This window comes from Onychostoma macrolepis, chromosome 21 (assembly GCF_012432095.1).
Source record: "Onychostoma macrolepis isolate SWU-2019 chromosome 21, ASM1243209v1, whole genome shotgun sequence".
Taxonomy (NCBI): Eukaryota; Metazoa; Chordata; class Actinopteri; order Cypriniformes; family Cyprinidae; genus Onychostoma; species Onychostoma macrolepis.
Genome location: NC_081175.1, coordinates 17132369 through 17148854, shown reverse-complemented (window position 1 = coordinate 17148854; position 16486 = coordinate 17132369). Strand labels below are relative to the sequence as shown.

At 36.6% G+C, this 16486-nt stretch overlaps 3 protein-coding genes across 17 annotated transcripts in view; 2 read left to right on the top strand and 1 right to left on the bottom strand.

Annotated features, from left to right (window-relative positions):
* The window catches only part of tnksa (tankyrase, TRF1-interacting ankyrin-related ADP-ribose polymerase a), a 105328-nt gene extending 99666 nt beyond the window's left edge, over window positions 1-5662 (top strand). For all 7 annotated transcript variants that reach the window (XM_058757513.1, XM_058757511.1, XM_058757512.1 and 4 more), the window contains 5 exons: window positions 2063-2137; window positions 2245-2350; window positions 2523-2709; window positions 3779-3935; window positions 4030-5662. In XM_058757513.1, coding sequence (XP_058613496.1) covers window positions 2063-2137; window positions 2245-2350; window positions 2523-2709; window positions 3779-3935; window positions 4030-4116 — 612 coding nt within the window. In that variant the 3' untranslated portion in view covers window positions 4117-5662. The remainder of the gene's footprint in view (window positions 1-2062; window positions 2138-2244; window positions 2351-2522; window positions 2710-3778; window positions 3936-4029) is intronic.
* Window positions 5663-6639: 977 nt separating this feature from the next.
* Window positions 6640-12182, bottom strand: dusp4 (dual specificity phosphatase 4). The gene is made up of 4 exons (XM_058757173.1): window positions 11679-12182; window positions 10863-10990; window positions 9872-10091; window positions 6640-8275 (listed from the first exon to the last, which is right to left on the bottom strand). Exons 1-4 carry the CDS (start codon window positions 12052-12054, stop codon window positions 7896-7898), a joined length of 1104 nt encoding a protein of 367 aa, XP_058613156.1. The 5' UTR covers window positions 12055-12182; the 3' UTR covers window positions 6640-7895.
* A 487-nt stretch (window positions 12183-12669) lies between these two features.
* si:dkey-247m21.3 (5-hydroxytryptamine receptor 4) overlaps window positions 12670-16486 on the top strand; it is a 70802-nt gene continuing 66985 nt past the window's right edge. For 5 of the 9 annotated variants that reach the window (XM_058758846.1, XM_058758845.1, XM_058758842.1 and 2 more), the window contains exons 1-3: window positions 12670-12730; window positions 13659-13698; window positions 15982-16018. The gene's annotated coding sequence lies outside the window, so the exon portion shown is untranslated. The other 4 variants (XM_058758839.1, XM_058758841.1, XM_058758840.1 and 1 more) reach the window with 3 other exon arrangements.

Sequence of the window (16486 nt, the reverse complement as noted above, 5' to 3'; positions counted from 1 at the left end):
AACTTAGTGTTATACAGTCATGGCCAAAAATATCGGCACTCTTGCTAAATGATCTAAGAAGGCTGTGAAAATTATTCTGCATTGTTAATCCTTTTGATCTTTTATTAAAAAAAAACAAAAATCACAATCTAACCTTTCATTGGATAATAAGAATTTAAAATGGGGGGAAATAGCATTATGAAATAAATGTTTTTCTCAAATACATGTTGGACACAATTATTGGCACCCCTAGAAATTCTTATGAGTAAAATATCTCTGAAGTATATTCCCATTCATATTCACGATTTTGAGCACTCCAGGGATATATAAATAGGAGGGAAAACAAAGCCCAAATTCCCTTAATCATCCATCACAATGAGAAAAACCAAAGAATATATTTCTGATGTGCAGCAAAAGATAATTGAGCTTCACAAATTAGTGAAGTGGCTTTAAGAAAAGAGCTAGAGCAGTGAAAACCATCAGGGAAATAATTAAGAATTTCCAATCAACATAAAATGTTACGAAACTGCCTGGAAGAGGACGTGTGTCTATATCGTCCTAATGCACGGTGAGAAGGAGAGTTTGAGTGGCTAAAGACACTCCAAGGATCACAGCTGGAGAATTGCAGAAAATAGTTGAGTCTCAGGGTCAGAAAACCTTTAAAAAAAAAAAATTGTCAAACAGCACCTACACCACCACATGTTGTTTGGGAGGGTTTCAAGAAAAATTCTCCTAGCTCATCCAAAAACAAACTCCAGCATATTCAGTTATCAGACACGACTGGGACTTCAAATGGCACTGGCTTCTATGATCAGATGAAACTAAAAAATGAGCTTTTTAGCAGCAAACACTCAAGATGGGTTTGGTGAACACAGGGATAAAAAGTACCTCATATGTACAATGAAATCTACTGCTGTATTTTTGATGTTGTGGACCTAAATATCTGCAGGAGGTCCTGGACATCTTGTTTAGACACATGGCATCATGGATTCTATCAAATACCAACAGATAAAAAATCAGTAAGTGACTGACTCTGTTAGAAATCTTATAATGGGCCATGTTTGGATCTTCCAACCGTACAATAATCCAAACACAAACCTCAAAAACAACACAAAAATGGGTCACTGAGCACAAAACCAAGCTTCTGCTGGCCATTCCAGTCCTCTGACCTGAACCCTGTAGAAAATGAGTGGTGAACTGAAGAGGAGAAGCAGCAACATGGAGCTGAGAATCTAAAGGGTCTGGAGTGATTCTGGATGAAGGAATGGTCTCTGATCTCTTGTCAGGTGTTCTCTAACCTCATCAGGCATTATAGGAGAACATTTAGAGCTGTTAAACTGGCAAATGGAGGTTTCAAACAGTATTGAATAAAAGGGTGCCGTTAATTGTGGCCAATGTGTATTAGAGAAAAACATTGATTTCATAATGATATTTCCCCCCATTTTAAATTGTTATTATCCAATGAAAGGTTAGATTTTTGTGAATTTTTAAAATAAAAGATCAAAAGGATTAACAATGCAGATTCATTTTCATAGCCGCCTTGGATCATATTTACCAAGGGTGCTGATATTTTTGGCCATGACTGTATAACTTATATGTAGTCTTATTATTTTTTTCATTTTGTATTTTATTTATTTTTTAATTTGTTCTTATATCAATTATTTGTGATCTTATTTTACTTTAGTGTGCATTTAAAAATTTAAACTTAACCTAATTATAACTGATTTGTCTTATTTTACTATTATCTTATTTTTGTATTTAAATTATATGTAGTCTTATTTTATTACTTTATTTCATTTTGCGTATTTTTTTTCTTAAAAAATGCACTTAAAATTATAACTGATTTGTTGTATTTAATTAATCCTATTATATTTTAGTATTTAAGTTATAACTTTTTATAGTCTTATATAACTTATTTTTAGTCTTGTTTTATTATTTTACTTATTTTTTTATATAATTTTACTTTGTGATAAAATTTAAGTCTGTAATTTATAACGTCATTTAACATGTTACCCTATTGAAGGGCTACTGTTCTTAAATATTTTGTAACGACTTAATGAAGAATAATTTTTTTGTTTTACAGCTGCAAAGTACGATCAGAGAGCACAGGGATGGTGGTAATGCTGGGGGTGTTTTCAACAGATACAACATCCTGAAGGTGAGTGTGAACTTCTAATTTGATTTACATTAATACTAAATATCTTTGACTAGTTAATAGTGTGAATGTTTGTTGATCCTGTATGTGCTGATTGAATGTTGGTACAGATTCAGAAGGTGGTGAACAAGAAACTGAGGGAGCGGTACGCACACAGGCAGAAGGAGATCGCAGATGAGAACCACAACCACCACAACGAGCGCATGCTCTTTCACGGTACTATCACGAGATGAATGACCTATCAGAAGTGCTATTTGGGAAAGTTCAAGCTACAAAAGAAGCTTTTTTTTCTCCATGTCGAACTCAAAAGCTTCTTTCAAAGAATGTAATTCCAATTTTCCGCTTTTTACGTAAGGATGATCAGTTTCCTTTTTCTCCTTATCTCCAGGGTCACCGTTCATCAACGCCATCATTCATAAAGGGTTTGATGAGAGGCACGCTTACATCGGGGGGATGTTTGGAGCAGGGATCTACTTTGCAGAGAACTCCTCTAAAAGCAACCAGTACGTGTACGGCATCGGCGGAGGGACAGGCTGCCCCACACATAAAGACCGCTCCTGTTACATCTGTCACAGGTACATACACATCTGATTCTTCCCCTTTAAGATCCTAGACTAGCTCTGATATGAATGAAAAACAGGCGCAGTGACCGTACATGACCAGCTGATGGTGCTGTGGATCCTGTAATCCAGTGCTTCTCAATCTAGTTAAGCTTCAGGACGCAGATGTAATATTGGACATCAAGTGTTGTTTATTGCACTGAAATGCATTAATATTAATTACACTCACTAATATTCAGTAAAATTGTTAAATATTATTGCATGAATTATTAAAAGTAATTCATTCTATGTAATAATTTATTTACACATAAGATTTGATATTTTTTAAACTTAAGATTTCTAAAGCATTTAGACATGTTTTACTACTTTGATTCTATTATATAAAATTTAATAGAAAAAGGTTTTATAAAAAGTATATAATATTAAAAACTAATAATAAAATTAAATAATAATTATTATTGTTGTTGTTATAAATTATACATGTGATTTATAAATATATAATTACATACATAATTATAAATTATATAAATATAATCAAATTATGTAAAATTATATAGATTTATGTCATTTTAAATTACGTTGTGGTATTGAATGTATAATAATCTATTATTATTATTATTATTATTATTATATTATCATCGTTGTTGTTGTTATAAATTATACTTGATGGTGTAAGACCGCCTCTCTGTTCTTAAGTTGCCAGGTATACATTTCAAGTATAATACATATTAGTAAAAGGATCTATTTTAATTTTTTTTTGTCTATATACACTTTGGGGCGGCCGCAGTACATTAAAAAAGTAGCCCAAAAAACCGCAACCCACGGCTCTGTAATTTTTCCCGCGACTGTACCCTGGCAACACTGGTGCTGTACCCTCATCACACAATGATAGATAACCTTCTGTGCTGCGATGACGGGAAGAAGTTGGGGTCAAACGATTAATTTGCGTAAAAAAAAAAACGCATTAAAATTTTCTTTATTAATCGCATGCGTTAACGTTGACAGCCCTAATACATGTATTCTTTTTTTATTGTTATTTATATATATTTTATTATTTATTTTATTTTGTTTTTGTTTTTCGCAGGCAGATGCTGTTTTGCCGGGTGACTCTGGGTAAATCCTTCTTGCAGTTCAGTGCCATGAAGATGGCCCACGCTCCTCCAGGGCACCATTCCGTCATCGGCCGACCCAGCGTCAACGGGTTAGCCTACGCCGAATACGTCATCTACCGAGGGGAACAGGTGAGAGAGCTCAGATATTTAACTACTGCCAAAACAAACACATTTTTTCAGATAGTAGATATCCAGTTCATTTCCAACTCTTTGTGTTTTACAGGCCTACCCAGAGTACCTCATCACATACCAGATCATCAAGCCAGACAGCACGCCCCCATCCCCGGCAGCAGCGGAGCAGAAGTCCTAGTCCACACGGGCCACCCCTGCCAAACGCTCAGACTGTTACCCAAACATCTCACACACATCCTCACATGATAGAAACATCCACTCACCCATAAACCTCTACGCTGCCTCTTTAATTTGCAGTTAGGCTCCATTTCTGTCCCCGTGAGTGTTTACAAGAAAGAGTTGCCTTGGCTGGCCGTGTCCTTGCCCTCCTCTTCAGGTCAAGGGTCAGGATATCGGCCATAATGCCGTTTCAGGGCTAAACGAAAGGACTCCGTGAAAGACAACAAGTGACCTCTTCCCTGTCATTCTACTCAATTTAACACTGTTCAAGCATTAACTTCCTTTCTTTGAAACGGTTTTACTATTACTGTGATTAATTACCTTTCTGTTTTATTTCCATCAATTTGATTCAACAATAATGGACCACGTCTTAAAGGGACCTGACATTTCAGCAATCCTCCTTTCCATTATTGAAGTTCACTGAAGACCCTAAAAAAAATCTCATTATTGTGGTTTTATTTTTTCTTTATGCATTGTTATTAAAAAAAAAGCCTTAGAGGGGTTTTAAAGCAAAAAGAATGTTGATGCAGAGACCAGAACTATTCAAAAGGCCTTTGACCACAAAATAGCAAAAATTCTTTTTTTTTTTTGTTGTTGTTTTTTTTGGGGTACTTTTTGTTTTTTGTCTCTTACATATCTTTGCACAGGATTACTGGTCAGAATGTCCCATTCCATTGCCATAGCCCAATCTGAAAATGCATCTTTTAAAGAATTTGCACTTTTAGGCAGGACTTAAGTTATTCAGAATAATTCTAAAAAGACGTAGGTTAAAAAAAAAATGTCCAGTAACGTACAGGTTTGTGTAATGGACAATGCCTTTGTATAGCTTTTAATGTTGTTTACCGATGCAGAGTGGGTTTCATTAGTACTGTAAAGGAAGTGGGAATTCTTGCTTTCAGATCTTTCCTTATATTTTCGGACGACCAAGCGACTCCGCTGTGGAAGTCGCTCCTTTTTGCTTTCCATGTGTTTTGGATCACAACCACAGGAATTCCTCAGTCTTGTTCATTCCAGTCCTGTTTCTCTGGCATCAGAGAAACGCCTCTTTTATGAGGGTCTCCGTAACATTTTTCCTGTTACACACTACTGATATCAGCAGCTCGGCTGACTCGCGTTCATGTTACAGAATGAAATGAAGGACGTGGCTCTACCTCTGGAAGTCTCATGGTTTGGTTGCTTTGCTCAGGTGTAGTTTGTGGTTCTGTACATGTGTACTGGAGGTAATCTGCCTTACTCCAGGAATCTGTGTTCAAACCAGAGAGAAAGAGAGCAGTCCTTTCTTCTCCTGTTAGTATGAGCACAGACATGTCCACTGCTCCCCTCAAGCCAATACGTGGGAGACAACTCCTGAACTGTTTCTCAATTCTCTGAGCTGTAATTTTACTTTATTTCCATGTTCCTGTGAACTTTAATCAGAAACGGCTTATCTACCATAAGCCATCTGCGGACTAATCAAACACTCCTTAATCATGTAAAATGGTCTTAATAAAGTACGTCATAAATACTGTCTTGTGTCTTTTCTTACACTTGCTCTGAACCCTTATTTAATTTCACTTCTCAGGAATTAGATTTTTCCATATCAATTCCATTCTATAAAATAGTGATAGTTATGTAGTAGTATAATATTATAACAGGTAATAATATTTTAAATGCTTATTTTTTAATTTACAGTAAATTAGCATTATTGTTATAGATATATATTTGATGGTTTATTTTTTCATTACTTAAATATATATTATATATATTTTATTTCATTATATATATAATATGTAGTCATATTTATAAAACGTTTTTCCTTATTTTTTTTATCCTTAGCTAGTTTCTTTGTTAGTTTAACCCTCAGAGACCGTTTCTTAAGAATATTCCTTTAATTTCACAATAGGCTATATTAAACATAAAGGCTTCACGACTGTTTAATATGTAACAAAAATGATTTAAATATTACCCAAAATAGTCAACAATGGTCCATATGTGACTTGTTGCTGTGTTGCATTTCAGGTTCGAATTTGAACACATTTAATGAACATATGTGTGTATTAATTACTTTAAACGTATTGCAGTTTTGCTACTAGCGTGTCGCCGAGGGTTAGGTGGAATATGATCAAGGAAGCCGCTGTTATTTCGGCGAACTTCTCGGGAAGTGAGTGGGAAGGATAGTTTCCGTGAGTCAGAATCGACTGTGATGTGAAATCCACTACCATAACACACGCTAGGAGGCGCTGTGGATCTTCAAAACCCACCTCTAGTTAATCTATTCATAATCCTTCCCTCATTTATCAGATATAATACTAATTCTCTTCTCCTTCATAATAGCGCGCGCTATTCTTTTCTATCTTTTCTTAGTTCATGTAAGAAATAATGAGATGGCTCATGTTCTATTCATTTTACAAAATGATTGCAATATTACTTACAGGCCTATAAAGCAAAATATGATTCATCATCCGTTGCTTTTCTTCGTCTATACAATTAAATCACGACACACTTTCATTAAAGAACACGGTTTATATTTAACAATGACAATCGTGAGATAAATAAAATGTACATATAATACAACAGAACAGGGTATAGAATTAAAAAAAAATCGTAACCCTCTGAATGATATTGCCAATAGTCAGACAATAACATTTCACAAGTAGGCTACAGTAAAAAGTATTGCATTCATCTCATCAGTGACTGACAGACAAACAGACCACGTAATATGCCAAAAAAGAGTGGGAAACGCTGCTCGGTTACAACTTTAATTCTGACGAGGTGCAAAACGAACTTCAAATCAATTTTGCATCACTTAAAAGTGCTATAAAAGATCCCACGATCTCATAAAAAAGAAGTAGGTTCCCACACATAAACATACCAGCTGCTATATGGACTCTTCAAGGCATGTTTCCCTCACAGAGCTTCTCAAAGGGGAATATTAAAAACAAATTGACTCATAGGAAAGTGGCTTCCCAATCGTCCCATTCCCAACTTCCAGTGTAAAAAGGTTCAGTGTATAACCTGGTATTATCTTACGCTATTCCTTAAATAGTCTATTAATGAGAACATTCCGTGTGGAAGTCATTGTTGGTAAGGCATACAGCAGAAATAATTCACAAGATCTCCTCAGTACAAACTAGCAAAGAAAACCAAATCATGTTCACACAATACAACAAAAGAAAACAGACCATACAGTGCTTTGGTGGCGACTGGGAGGAAGGAGAATCAGGTTATTGCTCTGATCTGTGAGAGGAACGGATCAGTATTGCAGATTGAAATGCTTTGAATGTCTCGGTCTGAAGGAAAGGCGACGTGAGCATCTTGTGAAAGTGTCTGTGTACCTTCTCTGTACAAGGCACTGACAAATGCAAATGAAAGACACTTCCTGCCAAAGGTCATGACCGTCTCTATTAAAGGAATTGAGGAAGGCCAGCGAGAGGAAGTGATAAATGGGAAGTCCAAACGCAGTGTAAAGAACCTCTCAGGGTCCAAGGACCTCCTGTACTTCATTCCCACCAGCCCTGCCGGCCAATCGTGAAGTCTTTGGAAGTGAACCACAGGAAATGAAGGAGATGAACCGTCCCCACAGGATATTACGATTTATTCTTCTGATATTAATGCATGGTGAAGACCGCAGGGTGAGTTATATGAGGATGGGTCACCAGTTAAGCTGCAGCTCAGCTGGAACAACCACATGATTGTGCCAAGTGAAGAACGTCAGAGAAATTAACCCTTTTTGCAGTTTTTTTAGAGTCTCGTGTTGTATCAGCAGCTTGGCGAGGTTGTGATGGGACTCTGTAGGTAGGTGAGGCTACTGGACTGGCTGTGTGTCACTACTGACACGGGGAAGCTGAAGATGAAGGGCGACTTGGGGGTGGAGGAAGACTTGGGGCCGAGAGTGGCGGAAGGGCTGGCGGCCTCTACAGAACAGGAAGTGGCCAGCACCTGAGACTCGAACTGCAGCAGCTGACCCATGAAGCTGAAGTTGGGGGAGATGATACTGCGCCGCTGTTTAACAAACTCGAAGGCTTCTTCCAGACGCACCCGCTTCTTCTTCATCAGGTACGCCAGGCAGATAGTGGCTGACCGTGAGATGCCAGCCTGACAATGCACCAGAACACGGCCGTTGGAATCCTTGACGGAGTCTGAGGAAAGAGCAGAGAGTTTAGTTAAGCACAGATGAAGCTCAGACATGAGTCATCTTACTGCATTTACTGTGAAGCTGACGCCTGCAACATTTTGATGCAGGTTTAGAAGTCATAGGAACAATTACAAATAATAAACAATACAATTATTAATTATAATATTAAAATATACAGAATTCATAATTATTAGTTATTTTTATTATTTACACTATATATTAAATTTAGCAGAGATTACAGAGATTTAGCAGAGTCACCTCTGAAAATGGTGCAGGAAACATGACAGGATATTGCAAAACAGAGAAAACTGGACTCAAAGTATGAAAGGTGACCAAATTACTAACGAAACTATTAAATTACAGAGAAAATACTTAAGTTTTCGCATTTGCTATTGACGGTGGATGGCCTGAATTAATTATCTCCCAAGCCTATCAAATCAAACAGGAGGCTTTCTGACTGACATGTAAAACAACCAATCACATAGTCATTTTTGAAAAGATCCAAATTAAATGTATGAACAAACAAATCTAAAATAAAACTTAATACAAAAAATGTATTATAATTATATATAATAATATCCCTGTTGCTAGTTTAACAGTTTGCTATATACAATGAGCTATGATTGTAGGTATTATAACCTCTCAATGTTGAAAAAAATGGACAATGCATTTCTAGAAATACACACAGAACTGAGAATTACACATTCACCCAAAGCTGACAGTCACAGTTGGACAACAAACACTCAACACCCAGACAAAATGGTCTGGGGTGGATTTCACACCGTTGTACACACAGACACCTCCTGCCATTGCTAACAAGCTGCTAATTAACAAAAAAGTGACATGTCCATGGTACAAAGGGAGAGTAAGCACATATATCCAAACATTAGTCGGATTACGTTTTCCTCTTCACTTAACTGTCTGCATATACGCCTTTGCACAGGCGTACACACCCAGATCTGAGGTAACTCCAGTATCAAGGCACCCCTGAATGGAGGATGAGTCAGACTCTGGTCCCTAAGCTCTGCACTCTGACGCATACATACAAGCACATGCACACACACACACACACACACACATACACACACCTAGGATGGTGCGATCAAATGCGGCAAGCCTACTTGGGGGCCTTGCTTTAGTGCAGAGGATGCTGAGCTGAAATTGGATATACAGGATTCCCAACCCCCCCCTCACTCAGTCACGGAAACCCTTTTATGAGGAAGACCCACCCATACCGCAGCATTCAACCCATATTTTGCACCTATGACATGCAGACCTCAATTTTCATCATCGTATTTATACAAAGAACTCTACGCATTCAAATTCTTCAAGCTACATGCATAAATGACCAAGATGAGCTATTGAAATGGATGCAAGACTAAAAAGGAGGGTGCAATTGTTGTAAAAGCTCTGCAATGCAGATCAGCGTTTTAATTGCTGATGAACTGCACGTCATTTGCAGTTGAAAGGAGCCATAACAACCAAGAGTAATTTACACCTCGACGGTTACACCTACCCTAACCATCCAAAAGTTTACAAAATCTATATGCATTTTTAAAAAATCTGTATTATATATATAATAATATAATAATTAACATACCTATAAATTCAATGGCTTCGATAAACCAAGAGCTGATGTCCTCCTTATGGTTGTCTTCCACCGGGATAGACTTATACTGGTAATCCCCTTCAAAATGATTCGGACAATTTGAAGATACATTCAACAGAGCAGAAATGCCCATACGATCTAGCATGTCCTTCTTAGACGCGTGGAAAGCACTGCCAAGAAATAAAAAGGGGAGGATTTCCACAGGCCCACCCTGTAATAAAAAAGCGACAAAAAATAAATTATTAATAAAGGTGTTAAATAGATGTAAAAAAAAATAAAATAATAATAATAATAATGGTAACACTTTATTTTAAGGTGTCCTTGTTACACGTTACATGCACTTACTATTATAATAACAATAAATTATGCATAATTACATGCATGTAACCCTAATCCTAACCCTAACCATATAGTAAGTACCATATATGTAGTTAATTAATATTACTCAGTACTTAAATGTATAATTACACTGTAACAATGACACCTTAAAATAAAGTGTAATAATATATTTTAATATATAATAATAATAATAAATGCATTTATAATTTAAAAGATAAATAATTGTATTAATTTGTCCATTAATCATCACAGGCCCCTTTCAATAAATTATCAAAAGCATTTGCAACCGATTACAGCATCAGACCACTTACACCTCTGTTTGCTATAAAAAGGTCAAGCTAATAACGTCCAGTTTATTTATTCTGGAAATGCGTATTGATTTGGCCCTGTTATGTCATTGGTGGCCTGCTTAACAAGCTGTAGAGACAGGAAATGATCAATGTGGGAATCAACACTAAAGCGTACTGGAGTGTCTGACACAGTACACCCCCTATCACAGAGGAAGGCCGGACGAACGCACTCTAAAGCACTGCTACATCAGCCGGAAAGAGCAGCGGATGACAGCAGTCAACAGGACGTTTAATGTTACACAATGCTGCCCATTAGCTGACCTCAAAGTATCCACTGCCGCTTATGTAGTTACCTGGTCATGCTGTGGAGTTCCGCAGGAGGTGCAGCTGCTCTCCACACTGGACTGAGGGCTGGATACTACCAATGTTTTGGTTTTCAAACAGTAATCGGGATACTGTGTGGAAAATCTGTCGTAGCCTCCTAGAAAGTGAAAAATATATATATTTTTAATACTTTTGCTCAAACTGTATCCTGCTTAAAGAAACCTGGTTTTTCACAACAAGATCAGGAAACAGAATTTTATTTTGCCCTAGTTTATATTTCAATGGAATTATTTTATCGAGGTCACAAAGGATGCATTCAGTAATTCCACTTAAAAGATGGTGCCACCTGAACACAATTTTTACATTTCATATATATTTCATTTCACATTTATATAACTCCGAAATGAGGCCCACTCTTTTCAGACAAGCCATACATTCATGACATTTTGAATACATTTAACACAATGCAAAAGGCCTACTAAATAATAAAATGCATGAATCACTATAAAAGAAATGTGAAGCGTATTAAATAGTTGGTTTGTGATGAAAATCGTTTGATCCAGGTTTCTTCAGAACATGGGAGCTGGTTTCTAGGTGGTCAGGTTGGAACATGTTAACTGGTCAAGCAGCGAATGACCAGCGTGTTCCAAAAAACAGCTACTAACGTTATCTTAAACTGGATTTTCCAGCAGAGAAAATGGCAATCTACATTACATCATTATCCCGCTACTAGATTTAACCACAATGAAAACAGATAGCCTATTTTCTCAGAGCATGGCAGCTTTATTTCAGTTAAGAAATACAACAGCACAGTAGATTTTTGTGTAGTGTAGATGTGAATTTACCTTTTAGCAGATATATTTCTGTCCTAAACGTATCCCTACACAAAGCGTTATGTACGAGGGTGATTGTGCTGTCGTCTTTCATAGTGTTTGTATCGGAGGTCCGCTCATCGTACAAGATCACGGCGGAGTACATCCCTGATTTCAGACGGGATCTCGCTTCATCGTCGCCGGACAGAATCTGGTCCAAACTCACGGAGCCTTTCGCTCGCCTCCGAACTATCGTGTTACAGCGAATATTTACCGCACCGCGGAGGTGACCGGCGCTGAACGCTAAAAACGACCTGCAGTCCAAAAGCAGACATTTCGCACTGTCGTCCTTCATCAACCTCTTCAAAACGCTGCAATCCATTTCACAAAGTTCGTCCATTGTGACCATTTTCCTTCTGCGATGGGGACTGGTCACGGTCAAATGGTGCTTTAATAACAACAATACGTCAAATCCAGCGTTGCCAGTGCGCAGTGTAATGTTGTGTTACCCTCCTGAGAGCTTTACTACCACGGGCAGCTCTCTTTCCGTTTTATGAATGGGCTTCAGACGCGCGCGCCATAAAAGGATCGCGACGTCACAATGGAGATGACGTCTGCTACGAGCTCCATTCATTAAGCGCTCTTCATTCATAAGAGTCTGCGACGATCGATGGCGACCGCCTTCCTCCTCTAAACCAGAAATCAGCCAGCAGATATTTCCCACTAAAGATGGCGAAACAGTTTGCTTTAAATACTAATATCTAAGGTAAACAACATATGGATACACCTACGGGAAAGTGACGTTCAAACAGTGTACAGTTTTAATGGAATATTAAAAAAACTCATAGTAAAATTAGTTAACTGTAAGTGACTGTAAAATATATATATATATATATATATATATACAGTAATACATACACACACACACACACACACACACACATATATATATATATATATACACACATTTATACCGGAATACTTTGTGAAATTTTACAAAGCACTACACAAACAATAAATAAATAAAAAGTCGGACTGCAGTTGATGAGAAGGGAGTTCCCATAATTCCCTGCGCGAACCATCAGGTTTGTTTACATTTTGTTGAAAACACTAACGTTAGTTAGTACTTATTTTTTGCAGTTAGTTATGTACTTTGAAGTGTTTTATGTTTTATTTTTTGTTGTTTAATTAGTGCTTACTTCTTAGCGTGGTTACCCTTATGGTGCTTTGTGTGAGTATAGCTGAGAATACGGTTTTATTTTGGATGAATAATGTAACGTAGCCTAGAATAGACTGTATGTTTGGTGGATTTTATGCACGTGGTTTCCATTGTAGCTACCACCTGATGGTCAGTAGCCTACGTTTTACAGTAACAAAGAATTTGTACGACCTTGATATACAGTTGTGACCCTGGACCACAAAACCAGTCTTAAGTCGCTGGGGTATATTTGTAGCAATAGCCAAAAATACATTGTATGGGTCAAAATGATCGATTTTTCTTTTATGCCAAAAAATCATTAGGATATTAAGTAAAGATCATGTTCCATGAAGATATTTTTTCCATTTCCTAACGTAAATATATCAACACTTGTTATTTTTGATTAGTAACATGCATTGCTAAGAACTTCATTTGGACAACTTTAAAGGCAATTTTCTCAGTATTTAGATTTTTTTGCACCCTCAGATTCCAGATTTTCAAATAGCTAGTTGTATCTCGGTCAAATATTGTCCTATCCTAACAAATCATCAATGGAAAGCTTATTTATTCAACTTTCAGATGATGTATAAATCTCAATTTCAAAACATTGACCCTTATGTTTGGTTTTGTGGTCCAGGGTCCACAATTGTTTTATAATGAAATAATGTGTTAATAGGAACTGCAAAGTGTCACCAAACTGCCATCTGGCAATATTATATTTTTTACAATAATGATCTGACAACTGTTTTTTGGCTCTTGTCTTTCTATGTGTAAAGAGTTAATTATTGCTCTGATTAATTATCATTTCCTTACAGGGGGTTTTGGGAAGCTGTCTGATTTGATGGAGACATGAGGGTGAGTTCTTTATTGACTCGTAGGTTTAAGAAAGCCACTAGTTAATTAGTTAACATGGTTAACAGGAAAGAGCTGAGCTTCTCCTGGGATTTACATATTTCAGACATCATCTGTAAAATGGTATAAACATTTTTTAAACATAACATTTAATATGATTTTAGCTGAAAAAAAAAAAAATCAAGCTCTAATGGCACTTGTATTACATTAGTTGTAGTGAGGCATGTGTAAAATACAGTATTTCTGCCTTTTGATTAATCAAAGTTAAATCTAAAACTAAGTTATGGAGATACATGTTTAAATTGCTTCCATATACTATGTGTGGATTTGAAGGAATGGTTTTACATTTTAAAACATGCTTTTCAGTTCCACCGGATCTCGAATATAAAATATTTGCATGATTTAACACAAGCTCGTTCATGAGACTCCTGTATTTGCATAGTGCTTTGCCATCATTGCTTCAGTTGAGCACAGAGAGGAAGGTTCTCTATCCAATAGATGTGTTAATGTTATCATATGACACATCCTCCCTTCCCCCCTCTGCTCCTGCAAAGCTGTGAACACGCATGGCTTTGCATTCATTTGTGGTTGAAAACAATTCACTTACACCATCTGAAGCAATTGTGGCGTGTTAAAGAATTGTTAAGTGCTAAGTGATTTTAGTCTAGTCTGTTTATTAATGTGCCAAAATGTTTTCTTGATTGTGTCTATTGCGTCAGTCTTATGTTTCAAATGTCTGTTTTCTCCTCTTCACAGAGAATAATATATAGGTTTCAAAATTACATGATATGTTGAACACATCCAGACCAAGATTTTTAAACTGCAGTCCTGGGAATTTTAGGACAACGGTATAAATAAAAATAAACACATATTTTATTAATTATTAAATATTTAAAACATGTAGCCTGTTATTAATAATAAATATACAATTTACTGAATTTGACATTATTACTGTTTCATTTGACTAAAAATATTTAAGATAAGATAACTATTTTTATCTATAAATAGAAAAGACAAAAAAATTATGGGTTAGTTCACCCTGAATATGGAAATATTGTCATCATTTTCTTACCCACAAGTTGTTCCAAACCTGTGTGAGTTTCTTTCTTCTGTTAAACACAAAAAAATATTATTTTAAGAATGTTGGTAATTAAATAGTTGCTGGTAGCCATTGACTTCCATAGTGTTTTTTCCATACTATGGACGTCAATGGCTACCGTCAACTGTTTGGTTAGCAACATTCTTCAGAACATCTTCTTTGGTGTTCAACAGAAGAAACAAACTCATACAAGGTTGGAAAACTTGAGGGTGAGTAAACAATGACAAAATGTTCACGTGAACTCCCTAAATATTTTCCAGATTATATTTTGCACATATTTACAATTTCTTTATTTGTCATAGTACAAATAGGCCTTTCTAAATGAATATTCCGTGGCGTCAAAAGGTTTGAAAACCCATGCTGTAGAGAATGCATAGGCTTATATGAGTTATGAATGTCTCAGAGTAAGAAAGTAGAGTAGCCATGGCAGCTCAGTGCATGTGTGCAGTACTCTGTGCTTTCACGGGGGCTCTGGGTAAATCATAGCTGTCATAGCAACGGAGCGATGGCACATGTAGAAACTGCAAAAGGATGATGTGGTGACTGCGCAGGGGAGGAGCAGCCACTTTGAGCCGAACGCTTGACGTCAAACTCGCCACCACCTCTGTGATGTGTGTTTATGTGTGAGGATTGATAGTGGGTTGGGAGTGAGGCTGATTTCATGCATGTTTATACAGTAAGGAGAATAGGACGTTATATTCTGGGTATTATAGCGATGCTTTTTCACATGTAGTACCATCCGCACTCGTCTGACAAACAGGAAGCGGTTTAGTCTTGGGGTATGGAATATGAGTCACAGGATTCAACACGATCAACCTTATTATACTGGTCCCACCCAAGAGTCATGTGCTCTCTGCCTCCAAATGATTCATTAAACATACATATTCAACCCAATTAAGCCATTTCCTATGTGTACAACTGGAAGATGCTCCCTTTGATAAAGCCTTGCCAGCTCAGAGACTGTCACTTGTGCCAGATTCTGGGTGGGGGTTTTTGTATCATATGAGGTGATAGTAAAAACGATTAAAATATGTAATCGTTCACCTAAAAACATAATTTATTCACACTTTTGTCGTTATAAACCTGTGTGACTTTCTGTTTCTGTGAAACGCATAAGAAGTTATTCTGAAAAATCTCAATGGGGTCCAAATTGCTTGTTTTAAAATACCTTCTTTTGTGTTTCACAGGAGAAAGGAAGTGATACAGGTTTGGAACAGCATGAAGGTGAGTTAATAATTTTGAAGAATTTTCTTTTTGTGTGAACCATCCATTTAAAAATGTGTTGAAAAACGAATTGTTCTGTTCGTGGTTTTCAAGGATGAAAACGAATAAGCCTGTTTATTTTGCTATCCAACTATGCATGATGATTTGTTTTACACTTTTAACTAAGGTTAACGCTTTTAACTAATATAATATATCCATACATACCTATACATGCGAAAAACACTAAATACCTATTTTAGAGTTATTTATTTTAGGGATAGAAGGATTAAGAAAAACATACTAAACATACTAGTTCAATGGTGATATATTGTATGACCGTTACTAGGCAGTTGCATTTACTGACCGTACACAAACATTTGGAAGATTTGACAAGAGGACAAGGCACTATAGAGTAAGAGAGTAGTTTGTTTGTTTATTTATTTATGTTATCAGTTTTAGTGGGAAAACTAACTGGGTAGTTCATTGAAA

Coding starts and splice junctions, on each gene's coding strand:
- dusp4 (XM_058757173.1), bottom strand. CDS start 12,054: ATGGTCACAATGGACGAACTTTGTGAAATGGATTGCAGCGTTTTGAAG. Junction 10,092..10,862: donor GAACTCCACAGCATGACCAG/GTAACTACATAA, acceptor TTTTTATTACAG/GGTGGGCCTGTGGAAATCCT. Junction 8,276..9,871: donor CGAAGCCATTGAATTTATAG/GTATGTTAATTA, acceptor CTCTTTCCTCAG/ACTCCGTCAAGGATTCCAAC.